Here is a 19,730-nt window from a genome sequence, read left to right as displayed (position 1 = left end):
TAGAATGTATGCTTTTATTTAAAATGCATCTCTGGGTTATTTGTGGGGCATAGGAATTCGTTCACCCCCCCCCAAAAAAATATATACCGTATTTTTTGCCCTATAGGACGCACCGTCCCATAAGGCGCACCTAGTTTCTTTGGGGGGAAATAAAGGGGGGGAATTATTTCCTCCCCCAGGCGTGGGGCTGGGGAAGCCCGAGCTTCCCCCGACCCCAGCCCCCAAACAGGCAGCTCTCTGCAAGCCGTGGGAGCCCAGCGCCGGGCTCCCGCTGCTTGCGGAGAGGTCCACGAAGGCTGGACGCGCTGAGCTCAGCGCGCGCAGGCTTCAGCATGCAGGCTACTCTCCGCAAGCAGCGGGAGCCCAGCGCTGGCTTCAGCTGGCTCCCCAGGCTTCAGCGAAAGCCTGCATTCGCCCCATAGGACGCACACACATTTCCCCTTCATTTTTGGAGGGGGAAAAGTGCGTCCTATAGGGCGAAAAATATGGTAGTCTGGCCCACCACATGGTCTGAGGGACAGTGGACCAGTCCACGGCTGAAAAAGGTTGCTGACCCCTGGTCTAAATTCTCCTTTAAACCATCTGGCTTGGTGGTCGTCGCTGCCTCTTGTGGGAGCAAATTCCATGGTTTTAAATATGTGCTGTGTGAAGAAGTACTTTCTTCTGTCTGTTCTGAATCTCCCAGCATTTAGTTCCATAGGATAGCTACAAATCTAATGTTATGAGGAAGAAGAACTTGCCTTGATCCACTTTCTCCATGGCATTATCACACGCGTTTATATTATGTCACCTCTTGTTGTTGTTTAGTCATTTAGTCGTGTCCGACTCTTCGTGACCCCATGTCCTGGACAACTTAGTATTTTCAGCAAACATGGTCACACCACTGCTCACTCCTAGCTCTAGATTGTTTATGAACAAGTTAAAAGCACAGGTCCAAAAGCCAATCATTGGGGGACTCCACTTTTTACCTCCCTTCGTAGAACCATTCCTGATATACAAGAGTTATTTATTTGATTTATATACCACCCTTCATCTGAAGACCACAGAATGGTTCACAACATAAAAATACAAAATGAAGATGCAAAATACACAATAAAAGCAAACCAAACCAATAACCATCCTTCCACAAGAGGGCCACATCTTATTCCCATGAGTGCTAAGCTTGTAAGAGGTTTGAACCCTCCAAATCAAATAGGATAACACATAAAGCTATTTTATTTCACTGCAAACGCAGCCAATACTATGACATAACATGTATAAACAATACAAGAATTCTAACCTATGGTCATTCTACAGTAAGATTTCTCTACCCCTGTCCTTCCCTTCATTATGTTCCTCATTATTTTAGATTTTAAGTTCCTTGGAGTCAGTCATCTAACTTTTTAATGAAACACTTAAATGCACAATGTTACATGTATACTGATGGCACTGCAATAATAGCAGCAGCCAACTATTTAAATGCACAACAGTTAACTAAACATGCATAACATAGCATTGTAGTGAAGTGGCTTTGGAAATCCATTGAATATAACAATCCATTGAATATAACAAAAATGATCACAAAAATGATCCCTCAAAATGCTAAGCTGCTTTCCACTGGCACACACAAAAATGATGTGCTAGTTATAGGTGGTAAAGAAAGTCAAAATGTAAGGAAAGGCATTCCTGCCTTCCCAGCAGGAAATAAGATTTAAAAGGCAAACCTGTTGCTCTGTCTTCATTCCAAGGAAACAGCCAATAATTTCTCTGGAAATTGAGGAGGTGATGGGAAGAATGTTGCAGTTACAATACTCTCCGTTAATAACTCCTTCCATAAAACTGGAATGGTTCTTCCAAGGTAGAGCAAACAAATCTAGTCATTAAGTTAGGCAACATATTTTACAGCAGGAAGTTTTCAAGTCCATCTGTGCATCAATATAATTAAGCGCCATTGCAGTTATGATTATGAAAACACACCTCTTTGTCACAATAGCTTGTCAGACTACTGCTTCTCCTCTGAATCAGCAAACCATAGAAAATGTACTGCTCTGCTGCTTCTTCACATTCTAGCCACATTTTTCTCCAGTTGCAGAACAATTTCCTTCAAAGCTGGATCTTCTGCCCAATTGACCTCACTTCCAATAATGAGATTCTGAAACAAAATCAGTTTGTTTAGTTTTTAAAGAAATACTTCAGATGCTTCATGCTCCCAGTAGCAAATGGAACTCTCTTCAGGATGTCAATACTAAAAAAGGGAAAAAAATGTGGGCTGATAAAAGAAAGTGGTCACGCATCGTGCAAGTTATATGTTTGGTCATTCTCAATCTATGCACAGAAATGTTAATGTTTAATATATTAAACTGTCAACAGATCACAAAATTCCCCAATAAAAGTAGCTTTCTCATCAGTAAAGTCATTCTTGCTAGTAGGATATAAATTGACTCAATTTATATTTAGTACAGATCAAAATGATAAAATCTGTCCTTCTCAGAGGCAGTTTTACCTGGAAGATGTTTTGAATCAATGTCGTCATCTCAATTTCCTTTTGCAGATTTCTACGGGCCTTCTTCAACATTTCACTCACTTCCATATTGTCCAGTTCCTCTTTTCGTTTCATTTTCATATTATGTATATCTGCCAGTTTGCAATCCATAGCTTGCTTTAGTGCTATTGAATTATGAGGAGAAAAATATGAAACTATGAGCTTGATCATTTCCCAAATCCTAGTGCTAGAAGAGGCTTTGTAGTGAGTGATTTATGACACGGTTTTAAAATAAAGAAATACAGTTGTACCTTGGTTGTTGAACACCCTGGAACTCATAAGTTTTGGCTCCCAAACACTGCAAACCCAGAAGTGATTGTTCTGGTTTGTGAATGTTCTTTTGGAACCCGAACGTCCAACAAGGCTTCTGGGGCTTGATTGGCTGCAGGAGCTTCCTGGAGCCAATCAGAAGCCGTAATCCGGTTTTTGAACATTTTGGAAGTCAAACGGACTTCAGGAACGGATTCCATTCAAGTTCCAAGGTATGGCTGTATGCCTCCATTCCACACACCATGCTTAAACCGTTAGAACTCTAAACACATGTAGAGTTTTATCCAATGCTGCTGCTTTGCGAGCAGAACAGACTTCCATCTGACACAATTTCAATTCCCTTTCCTTTCCCCCCCTCCTGCAGCCATCTGCGCACCCTCAAAAGCTGCTCCACAGGGTTGGGGGACCTTCCAGAGCAGATTTATGGGCATGCATAGTATTAATACAACCAATTACAAGCTACAATACACTTAAAGAAGCTACTACAATGCAAGTATTGCATTTCAACACTGCTTGTAAAAAGTAGCAAGTCATCACGGAGTAGTGAACAAAAATCAAAGGTAAGTGATCTTATATAGTAATTGCAAACTTTGAGCTCGGAGTGCCTGGCTGTTTAGAAGCAAACTGGACTGAAGAAAAATCAAGGTACTGGTTTCTACATACTAAGGGGATTCCCCGTGTATGAAGTATATATTAAGTGTGCAAATAAAAACAAGCTCTGCTGATTCTACAAAAACTTAGTTTTGGAAGAAAGTGTGTACACATTAAGGCAGATCTGTGTGAGTGGGGGCAGCCAGGCCACCTGCCCTGGGCATTGGAGGGCTAAGCTAGCCAAGGGGCCCTCCAGATACGCTGTCATGCCAAGAACGCCCTGTGACAGACCGGGGACTTATTGGGTGACACACCCATGCCTGTCCATATGCACTGCAAGGCTTTGATAGTAAAATCTGGACCTGCGTTACTGCATACTAGTGTGTAGCGTCAGGTCAGATTAGGCGTTGGCCTGTCTCACGGACAAGCCTCCCGCCCTGGGCTTCTGACAAGCTCTGCATGGACCTGTATTAAGGCCGTAATATGGCTTAAAGTTCTTTTCTAAATGGGATCATGAAATATGAGTAAAGCAAGCGGCAGTAATCATCCAGTAAAACCAAAATTGAAGTAGTTAACGGAAAGCTTTGTGGGGATGCTTACCTATCTCTGTTATTGTTCTTGCATGCCCACAGAAAGAAACCTTAGCACCTGTGTAATTGCACACAATGGTACTGTGATGTGGCCTTTATACTGTCCTTGGGGCACCTTCCTTACCACACCCCTTTTGCACTAACCACCAGACTGACTATCCATGAGAATTTATAATGTGCACATCCATCATTGGGTGGAATGATGTTTCCAACACACACTCATTTTCATGGCACACCACCTTTATAAGATACAAAAGGGAAACCGATATTTCACTACGGTTAAAAAACTTACATTGTCTTCTCTGCTTAACTTCATTCAATTTTTCTTCCAGTTCACGTGACTGCTATATTAAAAAAGCAGTTCATTAATATATTTTGTAAAAAAATATCTACCCCAGTTGTCAGAGTAATACTTGTTGGCATCCATCTACCTTGAGAGACAATGGAGTGCTCTTCCAGAGGTGAAGTCAAAACCCTGAGTTAGCAGCAGCAAAGTGACCTCCCTGGGGCATAAGCCTGAGCAGTGTGTATGGAGGTCCTGGGATTCCCAGATGACAAGACCGCCCCCTCTTGGCCTCGCTGAGGTGGTCCAAAGGAAAGCAGATAAATATATTTGGCACCAACTTGGCTGCAGGAGTTGCCAGAAGGTGGTGTACAAGATGCCATCCAACCACCTTAAGGACTTGATTCCAGATTTGTGTAGGGTTTACTCCTTAGGATTTTCTTCTCCTGAAGATGTCCCACAAGGCAGTAGAGGTTTGGGATCAGTTTTCCTCCTCCTACATGGACTACCTTCCCAGATAAGCCCCATCTGCCCCTCACTTCTCTATACAGCGTGTGCAGAAACCAACTTCTTGAACATTGGACCCACTATTGGTCTCATCCACTCAACCCGCCGGAACCTGTCTTCACATATTTGGAAGTCCCTTATTCACTGAGGGTTTAAGACCCATTGCCTCCCCTCGCCTGGTTTAGCTGGCCAGTCAAAGCCATTCCCGGGGTGTGGCTATTGTTGCATGCTGACAGCTTCTAGGAGCCACAGGTGCAGGGTGGGGACCAAAGGTGGACAAGCTACCCTGAAAAGAACACAATGTGTCTCCCCCCACTACCCACCCTGACAACCCAAAGTAATACTGTAACTGTGAATATTAACTTTCGTACTTTTTTTTAGGAGAAAGGGTAGTATGTAAACACAGTAACTTTTTAAAGTACAGCTACACTTGTATCTACCATGGGTTGCAAATATATCTTTTCTAGACAATGAGCCTTAACGCTTTAACAGAAAGGATACTTGCCTGCTTTAATTTAATTACGGCAGTACTAAGCATCATAATGTGTTTTATAGTCTCCCCGATCAACCTAATGAAAGCATAAACAGAAATCAGCATGACCCTGAGGCCCATACAATCAAATCAAACTTATATGCAAATGCACTTAAACAGAAGCATGATGCCCTTTTCTTCTAAGAAAAGCATATACAGGGACATATAAAGTTGTCTTATGTCAAGGAAGACCACTGGTCCACCTAGCGCAGTACTGTTTACACTGACTGGCAGTGGCTCTTCAGGGTTTCAGATAGGGGACATTCCCAGCAAAGCATGCAAAGCTCTACCACCGAACTACAGCCCTTTCTCTTTGGGATGGGGTGATTTGGAGTGAATATGCAGTGTTGGATGAAGCTGCTTAATTCTTTCCCTGGCTTTGGTTTTCTGCTGTAACCCCCCCCCCCTTCCCACATTGTTCTTTTCCCTACAGAGTTTCAAATGTGTTTCCCACAGGGGGAGTTGCAGCAGAAAGCAGTGACCAAAGATTAAGCAGCCCCCATACTACTATTTCTCTCCAAATCATCCCCTCCCAAAGTGGCTGGTATTTTTGTTGTGCATTTTGTGTGTAGCATTTCATTTGGTCCTTAGTTTACACTAGGGCTGCAGAACTCTGAGTCTTCCAGATGTTGGCCACTTCCCATCAACCGGGATGGCTGATATCAGGGATTATGGAAAATATATTTTGGACTCTTGGTTAAGACTTTATTGACACATTTCCCCTGCAATATGACCCAGCCTTGTATGTTTTATTGAATATAACATACAGTTTTATTCTGTATTTTATGTTATATTATATCATATTGAGTTTCTTGCTTTGGTGCCTAGATAGCTTTATGTTGAGTGGTGTAGAAACTGATTGATAAGAAAACAAACAAACAAACAAACAAACAAACGTAGTCTAACATCATCTGGAGGGCCCCAGATTCCCCACCTTTGGTTTAAATCTATTCACAGACTCAATTTAAGTGAAGGCAGTTTGACTTCAATCCACTTTTCTCTAACAAAAAGAGTTGAAAACTGCCTGCACCAGATCAGGTCTAAAAGCCAGGTGATGGGGGTATTTCTAATGGCCAAATATTCATATATCAATAGATCTGTCTTTGGCTTTTACTAGTACTTCTATGTGTGTATTATGCCAGCTAAGCATGCAACACACCTGGGCATCAAGATATTCATCTGCAGCTGCAGCAAGTTGCAAGCAGTGAAAAACAACAATATTTAGAGAAAAGGTCTCAAAAGTATGTTATGGCACCAGCACCTGTGTGTTGTAATGCAGATTTGGTCAAGTTCCTATGAAGCAAAGGGACTGGAGGCATTTAAAAACCAGGGTGGGGACAACAGCATGCTAGACCGCCCACTTTTTTATTGTCCATGTTTTCCCCTCTTCAGCTCTTTTCTTCCTAGGGGAGTTACTTTCACTGTTATGACTTCCCTGTGAGAAACTGCCAAAACTTGTTATGGGGAGGTAAATGACATAGGCGCTTACTCTAAGTGGACGCTGCCAAACAAACAACCAAAAACAAAAGCAGCAGCTGCCTTCTACAAAAATCAGCAACAGCACAGTTCTAAGGAACAGGTTTGCTGAGATCACAGCTAATTTTAACCTGATTCTAGTTTTAAACTGTATCCCAGTTGTAGTTAAATGGAACCACAGTATGAGAATTTTACAAAGGACTAAAATAGGGCATTGCAACAGCTGATTTAAACCAACTATAAGGGACCAGAAATCTCATCTAGGAATATCAGTTGTCTAACCAGAGTGCCTTTCTGAAATATTCTATTATCCACAGAAGCAGTATTTGCATATCAATTCCATAGTCATTAAACAAGCTACAAATACTCTTGTCAGTTAAGTAATTCAGTTTAAATAACTCCTTGGACTTTCAAATCCCCTTACTTTAAGGTGTCATCATTGTTCCTCAGCTTGGCTCTAAGTGCATCATTTACTTGCAACCTATACAGTTAAAAAGAAGAAGAAAAGTAAGATGTGTTCTGAGGAAATGCATGACAGTATGTCTAGGACATTCATAGAAGAAATAAGAACTGGATTCTAAGAATTTTTTTCTGCTTTCATATATACATTTCCATGAACAAGTGATGCACCATAACCTACTGGCTAAACATTACAGATCACATCAGAGTATTTCAAAGATCAAGCTGTATATAAAACTTTGTATAGTAAGGAAGTTTGTGTTTATATTTCTGAGAAAATTCCAATAATATATTTTATTTCAATTAGTGGTTAAGCTGTTTCATGTGTTAAATGTCATAGGTTTTATTTATATATTCACTAAAGCATTAAACCATTTTTAAAAAAGAAGCAGACATATATGAAGTTCAATAGAAGGCAGCTGCAGAATACAAAGTTGTCTAATGCTCAAATTTGTAAAGCATAAAAATTACTATTAAGTAATTTCACATATGTAACTTTGCTGCACAATCAAGCACTGAGTTGGATGCACAAGCCCATTAATTTCAGTGGATCTTAATTCCACATAACATTTGCTGGATTGTGGCTTCCATGTGGCTTCCATGTGGTAAGAATCTGACCAAACAAGCCATCCCTGTGATAACAGACACAGTATATTTTCAATTCCTCCAGTCTACATTAGTTCTTCATTCATGTCCTGTTATACTTCAACGTTTCAGAAAGATTGAATCTTTACCTTTGTAATGCCAAAGTTTTGTGTCTGTGTGATAGCTTCACTTCTTCCAATTCCCCTTCCAAGTCTTCTATTGTACTAAGAGCAAAAGAAAACTCAGGTAAACAGAAACCAAGGATCAGGTGATCTGAAACGTATATTTCTTAGAAGGTGATTCTTCTATAAAACTTTTCTAACAACTGGAGAAGTTCTTAACACATTTTCCTTGTTATTGATGTTTGAAAAGCAATATTGCTCTGCTCAGATATTGGTCTGTGCACTTTTTGCAAGTTGCATTGGGAACTTGGAGATGTAGAACAGCAAGAAGATATGTAATGCTAAAATTATTCATATAATTATATCTGCTCCTCCTCCGCATTTAATGTAACATCTGTGTTGCCAGCATTATTGGGTGGGAAAGCTTTCTGAGATCATGCCGCACAAGCACGTAACTTGTTATTAGATGCAGCATTCAGCATACAGATTTCAACTTTCACTGAGAAATTAATCTAGATTCTAGACCCCAAGGCTATGAAACAAGGTTAGTGGGTGGACAATAGAGGGGAAGGGACTGAGCAGAATTCCCCAGACAGGCGGTGGAGTATTAAGACCATGGACAGCTTGTTGCTCTTCTTGATTACAAGGGGCAAACATACAAAATATGTGGACAACCATTTACACAATTAAAACTGGCCACAGAACTTCCAGTTTATTTTTTTTAACATAGTCTGAGCACAATGAACAAAACCACAACAAGCCGCTTATCCCATTTACCTTGCTTTCACACACATTCCCTTGGAGATACATCCCACTGAAATAAGTACAGTTTACTTTCAACTATGTCTGTTAAGGATAAACAATTTTAAAGCTTGCCATTTAAACTCAGAACAAGCATAAAGATGAGATATTTTAGACACTTTTAAACACAAGCCTGATAGTTTATAAATACTACAACATTTTCAGTTATTTTGTTGAATCACAGATAATTCTGCAAATAGAAATGAACTAGAATATGCAACATGTAAAGAGATACAAGTGAATGCTTCATACCCATTTCCTCCTTACAAACATAACATTGCCGTTAGCCCTTTGCCTTTTGCATAGAGCACAAAAGTAAGTTTTTGCTTGTTTGAACTGTATGTGGGGGAAACCATGGAAACATCATAGTAGCATATTCATTAATAAGTTATGATGACATACCTCACAATGGTCTTTTCATCAATAACTTGATCCGTAATGATTTCTTCATCTGTCACATAAAAGATGAATATGTTAGAATTAACTGAAAAACACTTCCCCCCCAAGATGAACATGCCAATAGTATAGTAAGTTTCAAAACACCATTACATTACAAAGAGAAATAAAGTCCTCAAGAGACTTCATCCTGGTATTTACTTTCTAAACAAGGGCTTATCAAATAACTTTACATGTTTGTACTGTATTTTTTATTTAGCAATATATAAACATAAGAAAGTTTTTATTTTTCACAATGGTAGTCACACACTTACTTGCGTTAACTGTTGCATTATATTCCAAAAGTTGTTGCTTTATTTGTTCTCTTACTCTACAAAGTAAAAAACAAATTAACAAAAAAAAAATCAAGAGAGTGGATCTGGTAGTAGTTTACAGAAAATTTATCTTGTTCACATATGAATTAATAGCATCCACCTTTTATCTGATACTGAAATCAAAGACAGTAGCATTCTGATCAGCATTTTAAAGGAGGAGCTGGGTATGTCTTTAGAAAGACCCAATCTTCAGATGAAGGGCAGTATACAAATTTAATAATAATAAAAAATTAACATCCCAAAAGGATCTTGCTTCTCCCATTACTACAACCTTGGATTCCAGAAGAAATCAGCCATGACACACACTCCGCCATTACAGCCTGCAGCCTCTCTCCCAACTTCTCATTCACATAACTGAATTTTCAGCTATGGCCTTTTACTTTTACCTAACTAATCAGGGAGGGAGGTCCACCCATTTGGCCTCTGGCATAGAGCCATTCCGTTTGTTCTCTTAATGAATCATAATTAGCTGGCCTGGGCTCAAGCATAGTCTACCACTTGAAACTCATAACCTATAATGCGAGGGTGTGTGGGTGCCCTTGAGGTTGGTCTGGAAGCTGCAGCTAATGCAAAACACAATGGCTCAATTAGCTGTAATGTCAATACAGCTGGACAAAGCCCAATACAGCCTGGAACCATAATCCCTAAAATATAATCTTATCCCTTTATGCCTAACCTATGACTGCACTCTGAAGGAGAGGGTTTCTTACAGATAACATAGCCTCAGGAGGCCTGCTCCATGCAATGTAGAAACTGGGGCTTTAGAGTGGCAGCACCTACTCTTTGGAACTCCCTCCCACTGCATTATCAGATGATGCCTCTATAGTCTTTTGAAGACTTTCCTTTTCCCACGAGCCTCTTAAGGGTAGATTTTTGTTTTGCATTTGACCCGAAGTTGTTTTTTGTGCATGTTTCCACCGTTAAATCACTTCAGGACTTTTTTACTTCAGGAAGCAACAAATAAAAGCCACAGAATCATAAAGTTGGGCGAGATCCCGAGGGTCATCTAGTCCAACCCCCTGCAATGCAGGAATCCTGCCTACAGCCATCCCCGGGTGGGCTCAAACCACTAACCTTCTGGTTAACAGCTAGATGCACAGACCCATTGCACAGACCTGGGCACTTTAATAAATAACTAGGTAAAGGTAAAGGGACCCCTGACCATTAGGTCCAGTCGTGACTGACTCTGGGGTTGCGGCGCTCATCTTGCTTTATTGGCCGAGGGAGCCGGTGTACAGCTTCCGGGTCATGTGGCCAGCATGACTAAGCCGCTTCTGGCAAACCAGAGCAGTGCACGGAAACGCCGTTTACCTTCCCACTGGAGCGTACCTATTTATCTACTTGCACTTTTTTGTGCTTTCGAACTGCTAGGTTGGCAGGAGCAGAGACCAAGCAATGGGAGCTCACCCCGTCGCGGGAATTCAAACTGCCGACCTTCTGATCAGCAAGTTCTAGGCTCTGTGGTTCAACCCACAGCGCCACCCGTGTCCCAATAAATAACTAAATATGCACAATTAAGGTTTACATGCTCCCTATGCATTTCTTTGGTCTTTTTAAATAATATTATAGAGGTGGCATAGAAATTCAAATCTACCGTGACTGGAAACAGCAAATGCGACAGTTTGGAGGTTGGGGGGGGTGTTTGTGCGTGGGTGTTTGTGGCCAGGGGTGCCAACATGAATAAAATATTTTTTTGGGGGGAGGCATAATCGATCACACGACGTGGCGCACGTTCACTCTTTGAATGGCAATGCCCATCAACTTTGGGGGGGGGGCGGTCCCTTCAAACATTTTATGGGGGAGCGAAGGGCTTTGGCTCCTATGAGAGGGAGTGTGAGTGTTTCTCCGCCCGACACCAATACCCAGAGAGGGCCTGACCTTAAAAGCGACACCAGGTCCAGCTTCTCCTGCCCCTCCTCGCCCACGAGCCGTCGGGTTTCTTCTGATGTCTCTTCAACGAAGCCGTCGAGAGGAGCCGCCGCCGCCGCGCCCTCCCTGGTTTCCATCCCGGCAGCAGCAGCAGCGCCCAGCCAGGCCCACTTCCCTCGCGCAACTCCCTCCCCTCTGTTTCAAAAGGCCCGCCGCCTCAGCCTTACGTCACGGTCCCGAAGGAGAGCGGCGATCGATTGCTCCTGCCTGAGATGAGCCGCCCTTCCAGCTCCGAACGAAAGCCGAAGACCTCTACCTTCCGACCTGGTGGGCCACGCCTCCCAGCTGCGATGGGCGTGCCGAAGAAAGCTCCTCTTCGAGGGGGCGGGGCGTCAAGTGCGTGGAGCCGCGTTTGGACCCCGCAGAAGGGGGAAGAGAGTCTTTTTCGTGGGCCATCATTTTATTAATTACTACTACTACTACAGCGTTAGGTCCTCTCTCACTCAGACATCCATAATAAAACAAAGAAAAATGGGTAAAGGAGGGCGGTTATAAACCAACTAAAACAAGGGGCGGGGCTTTAGGCTGCAATCCTGAACACATTTACACCTTGAATTTGGTGGAACTGGTGAATTTTGGCTTGCAGTGTTAGGATGAAAAAATAAAAAATTGTCCAGTAGCACCTTATAGACCAACTAAGTTTGTTCTGGGTATAAACTTTCGTGTGCATGCACACTTCATTACAATGAAGCAGAAGTCACCAGACCCCATATTCTTCTTTGGTGATCACTCGTAGCAGAGTAAGATTGTCTTCCATATACAGTGGTACCTCGGGTTACATACGCTTCAGGTTATAGACTCCGCTAACCCAGAAACAGTACCCCAGGTTAAGAACTTTGCTTCAGGATGAGAACAGAAATCGTGCTCCAGTGGTGCAGCGGCAGCGGGAGGCCCCATTAGCTAAAGTGGTGCTTCAGGTTAAGAACAGTTTCAGGATAAGAACAGACCTCTGGAACGAATAGAGTACTTAACCCGAGGTACCACTGCACACGGTTTTAACAATGAGTCCTTAAGTGACTGTGGAGGCGAATTCTGGATCCACATGTCCTCCCACAGTCGAGACATTGGTTTCCGGGCAGGAGTTAAGTTGATCGCTATATGGATTTGCCAAGCGTCAACCTATATATAAGGGTAGGGTGATCGCTGGAGAACTGATGCTTTTGAATTGTGGTGCTGGAGGAGACTCTTGAGAGTCCCATGGACTGCAAAAAGGTCAAACCTCTCCATTCTGAATGAAATCAGCCCTGAGTGCTCACTGGAAGGACAGATTCTGAAGCTGAGGCTCAAGTCCTTTGGCCACCTCATGAGAAACAGCCAGTTACTTAGTAGGATTTAAACAGAAGCAGGATGGCCTTACTAGAGCTCACTATACCTTAGTATCTGCCAAGACTGACCTATATCATAGGTGACCATGTTCATTGTAGTCATTACATTGGTTGGTTTTAACAACAGCTGCAGCTATCTTGTTTTCACACGAATTCAAGTGTGCCATAACCTCCCTTTTGCCTGATTGAACTGGAAATATTTCCAATCAAGCAGTGTAATTGTAGTAGTGCTCTTCCCAAGATCTTGCAAATTTGTGACCATGAATCCTTACTAGCATGCTTGAGTTGATGTGAACATCAGAATAAATATTTTTCCTCCCACCACACCCAACTACAGGAATAGCACACATTGCACCTGGCTCAGATAAATTGAAGTCACTCAAAATGATTGCACCAATTCAGATAGGCAGCCATTTCCCATCCTTTTCAGCATGGCTTGCTACTTTTAAAGTGACAGAACCCTACTAAAGTTGACTAGCTTCAGGCTAACCTTTCCCAATCAAGTTGTTTTATTAAACTTTCACCAGACTCTGGAAGCTACAGTATGAAACACCCCAAGCAATTAATTATAAATTCAAATAATAAAAACTAGGGTATATCTCACCAGTCCTCTCCAGAAAACCCAATTTGTAAGGCCTGAGCTGACAGCTATAATTTCTCTATAGCCCCTTTTTTTTGCATTAGCTAAAACAATATTAATTTAAAAGTGTGTTCTGTTACTCCTTCAGAATTGCTGCTGCAACAAATATTGAAGCTTAAAAACTACACTAATAGGAGGGAAGGATCAGAGACTGATCTACACATCAAGTAGTCATGGCTCATTTTATGTTCCATGTACCTGTGATTACATTTGATTTCCACTTGTGTCCAAATAGCAGCTTGGTCATCCTAACAAGAGTGGCTACAGGACAGCAATAAAATAGACTTTAAAAGAACAGGAAGAGTTCGACTATTAGAAGTTGCTCTTACAACTTACCGTACTTTTCCTGCAGACAAAAACAACCTAAAAGTCTAGCCAAATTGGCAAACCATTATAAAAGTATGCTTTGGGGAAACCAATCAGCTGCTTTTTATTAAAGTTTGCTCATGTATGCTCCATTGTGCTAAAAAATATACAACCATCTTTATACTGAGAAGCCAAAGATTTATAGCTTATTTAAAATTATAGGCTGCCTTTGTGAATCAACAACTCACTAGCTATCTGCAATTCAGGAATTTCAATTAGACTATGACAAGGAAGTTAAAGTAAAAAAGAAGTTTATTAAAACTTTTATAACCACTATATTTATAATATACACACACTTAAGTAGCAACACACGGTGTCAACTTTGTCCAACAGTTAAATTAGGTTTATTTCGAGAATGGTTTAGCCAGATCCTTTATGACTGCAGAGTTCAGTGCTGGAAGGGTGCTGATCTTGGCATGCTTGCTGGTGGCATATTTGTTCTTGACAGTCTGCGGAGAGATTGATCAATAGTTAACATAATTTTTGCACCATTGTGGAGCCAACCATCTCACTACATATTAACATAACCAAAGCACACCTGTTCTTAATCATACTGACTTGGCTATAAACCTCATTTTGTAGCAAGTTAGGATTTACATGTAACCAGACACACAGTGGTATGGTTTTTGCTTACCAGATGCTTTGCATTGCCTCTGTTTACCAACATCACATTCTTTGCCATATGCTGCATAACAGGAATAAGATCAGTCTCGGTATACTGCATGTAGTGTTGTAGAGCTGCTGTCTAAGAGCAAGAAGTTAAGTGTTAGAAATCCTTCTGAATAACACTTGATGGTCATGGAAGAGCTCAGAATGCCTTTTGAACCTCCTCTGCACTTGATCTAGGGACCCTGGCACACATAACGGCGTACTTAAGGCTACCTAGAGGCTTTGTAACAGAGGCAAGTTTTGAGGCAGATCTTCCAGGGTCACAGCTGATTCTCCAAGCCACTCTGCTCTAGCAATTCTAGCTCACACATGGGAATGAAAGTCATGGAAACAAACACCCAAAGTCATTTCTGGTATTTAGCGGAGGTGAAAAGCGAAGTCTTTTTACCTTACAAATTTAAGGCTATGTCTGGGCTCAGTTACTTACCCATTCTCCCTCTTCAAGTATTTTAGTAGATAGGCAAAAGGCCGCAGCAGCAATTTGAGAGGGAGGGTAGTGTGCCATGTCATAATCCACCAGTGAGAGCTCCATCAGGTATTTTGCAAGTGTGTGTTGCTGTACATCGGCCTGGAATAGTTAGGGTAAGATAGTGTTTATCGCCCATGAACCCTGAAGATCAACAAGGAAGACTGTGCCTTGCATTACATTTCTGCCTATCTGAAGAACGAAATCAAAAGGTTGTGCCTTCACAGCTACACACAGTTAAGACAAAGCAAGATGTTGAGCTTTTTACAGCTTTTTCAGAACAAAACAGTCCAACTCCATGGCCAATTTAAAATTTGCCAGGCTCCATTTTGAACCACAAATGCTCATAAAAGTAGTGATAGCCTACTTCTGCTTTCCCCAAGTTTGTGTCTTTCAGTTGTTTTGGCCCAGCTCCCATTAGACATGCTGGCTGCAGCCAATGGGACTCACCCACTTGGAAGGAACCAGGTTGGAGAAGGCTGGCCTACTGGTAGGATACTGAATACACCTCCTCACGCCAAAAGGAGACATTTTAGGATTCCAAGTTTGATCTTCCTACACACACATTTGACTCAGGAGTGTCAAACAGCATTACCTCTCCAATTTTTGATGCCCTCCGTAGGAAATGCAGTGGAAGAGGACGGCCAAGATTGAAGTCCAGCGATCTCAGGATCTTCATCTCCATTTGCCTAATCTGCACATTGGTGTAGGTGTTATCTGTCACAAAGGCAAAGTCGCCGATTTCTGGAGGGTACATTTCTTCGTATTTGCTGGCAACGAACATGGCTGTTACACCAACCAGCTGCAGCATCCTCTTATGAACTTTGTTGTTCTGCAATAGAAACAACTGTTAGCCAAACTGGCTAATAACAATATTGGGGAAGACCACTTATTCCCAAAGCGGACACACTCTTCACAGTAAGGAATATTTATGCACTTGTTCCACTGCAAGTTCAATGGTCAACTTCCTGGACTGATAAGCCACCTCCAGTCTAGCTACCCTGGGAGAGCTGTGTAGTATGTGCATCTACCAAGTATGTAGCTTTCAATTTAAAAGGAAAGTGCATTGTTCCATGTATGATCAAATTCATACATGGGCGTGGGAAACATTGTGATGCAATGTATTGCCTCCATACAATGCAGCTAAGCCCCTCTGCGTTCCTGCAGATTCTTAAAGAAAGACAGCTGCAAACAGGCCAAAAAAGAGAAGTGTTGCCATGCTGCTCTTACCTGCATAAAGCGATCAATAATGGCAACAGTCATGTACATAGTCTCTTGCAGGAGTTTGAATTTCATCTGGACCTGCACAAGCCAGTCAATTAGGACTGTCCGCATGTTCCCAGTAATTTCCTGGCCTGCCAAGTAGTTTGGTCTCACTGACTGCTGAGCCTGTGAAGAAAACAACAGATGTCAAATCATGTTTACCCGCACAAACGAAAAGAAAGGAAGCCTTGTTGCAGCTGAAGCTGACGTGTCGCCACCATTCATTGCTTTTGAACTAGCAAGTTCCTTGCCCACAATTTTATAAACTGAGTTTGAATTCCATTGATATTTTGCAAGCACAGCAAGGGCACACAAAGAGCAAGACCCCTAGCTGCTGCTGTCATTTGGGGGGTGGGCACCTGCTGTGCACAAACTTAAGTAGTGACATTTCCTAGTTAACTTAGATTTGGAAGAAACCTCAGTTTCCAGAGGCCTGCATCAGGCTTGCCTTAGCTACTTGAACCAACCTCAAGATCTCTCAGGTAGTTGTAGATATCCTTCACATATTCGCTGCAAAGGTTTGGATCTGAAGCATCATCTGTATCAATGTCTTTCACTTCAAGCAGAACATCTGAAAAGGCCTGGCACAGTATTTCCTCTGCTGGTGCACAACCAGAAGTCTCCATTGGGCTGGGGGATGGAGACTCCAACTGTTGAAGAGAAGTTTTCACTTATTAATATCTGAGCTACAACACTACATGTCTCCTTGGATTGTGGAACTCATGGCAGCATACATGGGACTGCAACTGGGCTCCTAATTCAGGACTCAGACCTGTTTAGCTTCAGCAAGGTGGCTGCATCATGAGTCCTCTGACCACTCTCTATAGATTGGTAGGCAAAAGGTATATGTGGTCTCTGTATAATAGCCCAGTTACAAGTCAACTGCAAGTCTCTGCTGCATCCATGTCAGGGTTAGGGGAATCTCTTGGCCTAGAGGCCAAATGTGGCCTATTGGTCTTTAGAATCTCCCCAGATCACATGTCTTAAAGGCCCTGATTTGCTCAAGTGTTTTTGTCTGGCTAGAATGTGTCCTAGAACTATTTTGCCTGTTGTCTGGGGAGGAGTGTGTGTGTAAGCCACGCTATGGTACAAAGGTAAATTTCTCATTTGTTGCTCTGCCCATATGGCCCACGAATGCTGACCAGAAGGGAAATGCTAGACTCCTGATGAATATTCAGACTCCTGATCAATATTTTGTATAAGAGCATTGCATGGGATGCAGAGCTACTTGTGTGTTACTGACCCAGGTGTAATCATGATGCTAATGGGCATAGAAGCATAAAGGGATCCAGTAGTCCATACCCAGGCTGCAGGAAGAACTAAGCTATAGCCCAAAAGGGGTGGGAAAGAACAGTAGTAGTAGTGTGAGAGATCAGAAGCAAGTGCTAAGGATTCAAATATCCACCTTAAGTCAGATACTGGATTGAGTATTGGACTTGCAACCAAAGGGATTGCAGTTAAAGATTCAAAAGCCCATTGTAATGGACATGGTTTGTCTCAAGTTTCTGCATCTGGGGGGGGGGGGGGGACGACCGACCCACAATACTGTATTCACAGAGTTGATTTCTTAAGAGAAAATCAGTATTAATCTGGCAGCAGGAAATACCCAGTGGTGTTTGGAGACCATTGAACACTTTGCAAGCCCTGGAAGAAAGTTGTTTGCCATTAAGGTACATTGTTCAGACAACTTAAGTTTGACAATGTAGCCCACCCAGGGGCGGCTAAAACCCAAGCCTCAGTATGCAGACTGCCAATTATTGCTAAGGGTAGCTAATGAATGCTCAAAAATAGCTGTTTCAATATCAAGAGACAACACATACTTATATAGCATATATGTACAACATATATAGCAAAAATGTTATTCATAATCCTTCACCCCCATGCCCCACCCAACCATAAAGCTAGGGCTATCATTTGCAAGTCATTTGATACCTTAACGGGTTCAAGGATGGGCTTTTCTTCCTTCACAGATTCATTTGGCTGTTCAGTAGGTCTTGTGACTTTTTGAGTTGTAACTTTGTCCAAAACGGCAGGTTTCAGTATTTCCTGGGCGAGGGAACAGAAGTGGGTAGAGGGAGGAATAATTGCAGTAGCCCTGATAGTTCCCAATGTTAAGCTCTACTTGGAAGGGGGAAGGGAAGGAGACACTTACCTTTTTCATTACAGCCTTGGCTTTTGCTTCACATGCCTTGTTGCCAATGTCCCCCAAGGCAGTCCTAGGCCTCAAGCCGGGTCTGGCACCATCGCCTCCCCGCTTGGTTGCCATTACAGCCTTGATTTTGTTCTCTGCATTGATCTTTGTGTTCTGCAGGAAGGAAGAAGACCCCGTTTAAGTACCTCTCTGTTTCACAAACACATGGAAGCATTTGCACAGCTTTATGATAAAGCGAGGATGGATAGGAATAAGAGTTCTGAACCTTACAAGCTTCCCTACCTTAAAGCTCTCCTCCTATCAATTTTGATGAGGCACAGTACTAATTAAGCAGAAGCCTTAGCCAATTCACAACTGGTAAAACTCAACAAGCCAGGGCAACGCCCAACCCCCCCCCCCCAAAGGGTCTGGGAACCGATTTACTAATTCTGGTAGGCAGAAAAAACTCGACACAGCAGTATAATTCCATTTTTCATATGGCAATTAGCAGTTACTAGCACCACCGCCCCTTACTTCCTGTGAAACAGAAGCTTATGCACGTTTCCTCGGGAGTAAGCCCCATTTATACGCTTGCATAGGATGCAGCCTTAAGTTTGCCACCTCCTGCAAAAAAGAGGGCGCAGCAGGAAGGCTGAAAAACAAAAAAATCCTCGCCTTCCAAAAGCCCCTTTCCTACCCGGGTGACCCGCAAAGCCATGATCCAGACTCGGTCCGCGCAACACGAGATGTTAATCCGAACCAGTCGCCTCTGCTCCCAGCAAACTCCCAGCGGCCGATTCCTGCTGCGCACGAGTCCGGCGGCCGCCCCACCTACCGCCGCAAGTTTAAAACTCGCAGCAGGCTGCGCTCATTGGCTGCCTCTCTCGGCGTCCGCCGCTTCCCATTGGCCGTGCGGCGTTACACCCTGAATGCGTTTCCACGGCTACAAGGAGGATGACTTCTCCGGGCGTTCGAAAAGGGGGGCGTGGCGAGAAGATGCGGAAGGTCACGTGGAAAGGATGGCTCGCTTTCAGTTTGGGAGCTCAGCTGGTGGACGAGGGGGAGTAAATAGGTGGAGCCGTTTGCTTCTTATCTAGAAAAGTACTTCCCGGCTATCAAGAAATCAATCCAAACTATTATAATTCTCCTTATAGAACTGTGTTTCTGAGTTGTGCGTCCTCTCCCGCTTGCTTACGTGCGCCGGATTTTGAACTCCCATTGGTCCATATATATAATTTTTTTTTTACAAAAATAAGTTGGGTAAAGCCGACCGCTTTGCACAAGAATGTTTTGGACTACAACGGCTTTCCAGACCCACTTGTAATTTCAATAGCGTCACCATAGGAAGGAATGCAACAGCCGCAGGTTTTTCCTACCCTATGCTGGGAAATGTACGCTGATTGAATCTTTCTTTGTCATACAAGCGTTGAAAAG

General features: G+C 42.7%; 2 protein-coding genes across 3 annotated transcripts; both read right to left on the bottom strand.

The window, feature by feature from the left end:
• Nucleotides 1-989: 989 nt before the first annotated feature.
• CENPH (centromere protein H) lies at nt 990-11,655 on the bottom strand. The gene is made up of 9 exons (XM_083576304.1): nt 11,386-11,655; nt 9,448-9,503; nt 9,140-9,188; nt 7,964-8,038; nt 7,195-7,251; nt 5,268-5,331; nt 4,265-4,316; nt 2,483-2,646; nt 990-2,131 (listed from the first exon to the last, which is right to left on the bottom strand). The coding sequence occupies exons 1-9, from the start codon at nt 11,511-11,513 to the stop codon at nt 2,039-2,041; spliced, it is 738 nt and encodes a 245-aa protein (XP_083432430.1). The 5' UTR covers nt 11,514-11,655; the 3' UTR covers nt 990-2,038.
• Nucleotides 11,656-14,001: 2,346 nt separating this feature from the next.
• CCNB1 (cyclin B1) lies at nt 14,002-19,153 on the bottom strand. 2 transcript variants are annotated; one of them, XM_083577281.1, is made up of 9 exons: nt 18,994-19,153; nt 18,318-18,470; nt 18,098-18,211; nt 16,633-16,815; nt 16,133-16,291; nt 15,498-15,734; nt 14,864-15,004; nt 14,402-14,512; nt 14,002-14,216 (listed from the first exon to the last, which is right to left on the bottom strand). In XM_083577281.1, the coding sequence occupies exons 1-9, from the start codon at nt 19,012-19,014 to the stop codon at nt 14,112-14,114; spliced, it is 1,224 nt and encodes a 407-aa protein (XP_083433407.1). In that variant the 5' UTR covers nt 19,015-19,153; the 3' UTR covers nt 14,002-14,111. The 2 variants fall into 2 exon arrangements, with proteins under 2 accessions (XP_083433407.1, XP_083433406.1); XM_083577280.1 differs by lacking the exon at nt 14,864-15,004 and having other exon boundaries at nt 18,994-19,147.
• Nucleotides 19,154-19,730: the final 577 nt, after the last annotated feature.

The sequence above is a fragment of the Podarcis filfolensis genome (assembly GCF_964270895.1).
Source record: "Podarcis filfolensis genome assembly, chromosome: 11".
In the NCBI taxonomy this organism is placed as follows: Eukaryota; Metazoa; Chordata; class Lepidosauria; order Squamata; family Lacertidae; genus Podarcis; species Podarcis filfolensis.
This window is presented reverse-complemented; position numbering and strand designations above follow the sequence as displayed.

What these genes read in the sequence shown, in the direction of transcription:
- CCNB1 (XM_083577281.1), bottom strand. Translation starts at nt 19,014, where the DNA reads ATGGCTTTGCGGGTCACCCGG. An exon ending in ACTACCTGAGAGATCTTGAG is followed by an intron (nt 16,292 to 16,632) that starts GTTGGTTCAAGT and finishes TTTTCTTCACAG; the next exon opens with GCTCAGCAGTCAGTGAGACC. An exon ending in GGGCATCAAAAATTGGAGAG is followed by an intron (nt 15,005 to 15,497) that starts GTAATGCTGTTT and finishes TAACTATTCCAG; the next exon opens with GCCGATGTACAGCAACACAC.
- CENPH (XM_083576304.1), bottom strand. Translation starts at nt 11,513, where the DNA reads ATGGAAACCAGGGAGGGCGCGGCGGCGGCGGCTCCTCTCGACGGCTTC. An exon ending in GACCTGGTGTCGCTTTTAAG is followed by an intron (nt 9,504 to 11,385) that starts GTCAGGCCCTCT and finishes TTTACTTTGTAG; the next exon opens with AGTAAGAGAACAAATAAAGC. An exon ending in TGATTCAAAACATCTTCCAG is followed by an intron (nt 2,132 to 2,482) that starts GTAAAACTGCCT and finishes ATTTTGTTTCAG; the next exon opens with AATCTCATTATTGGAAGTGA.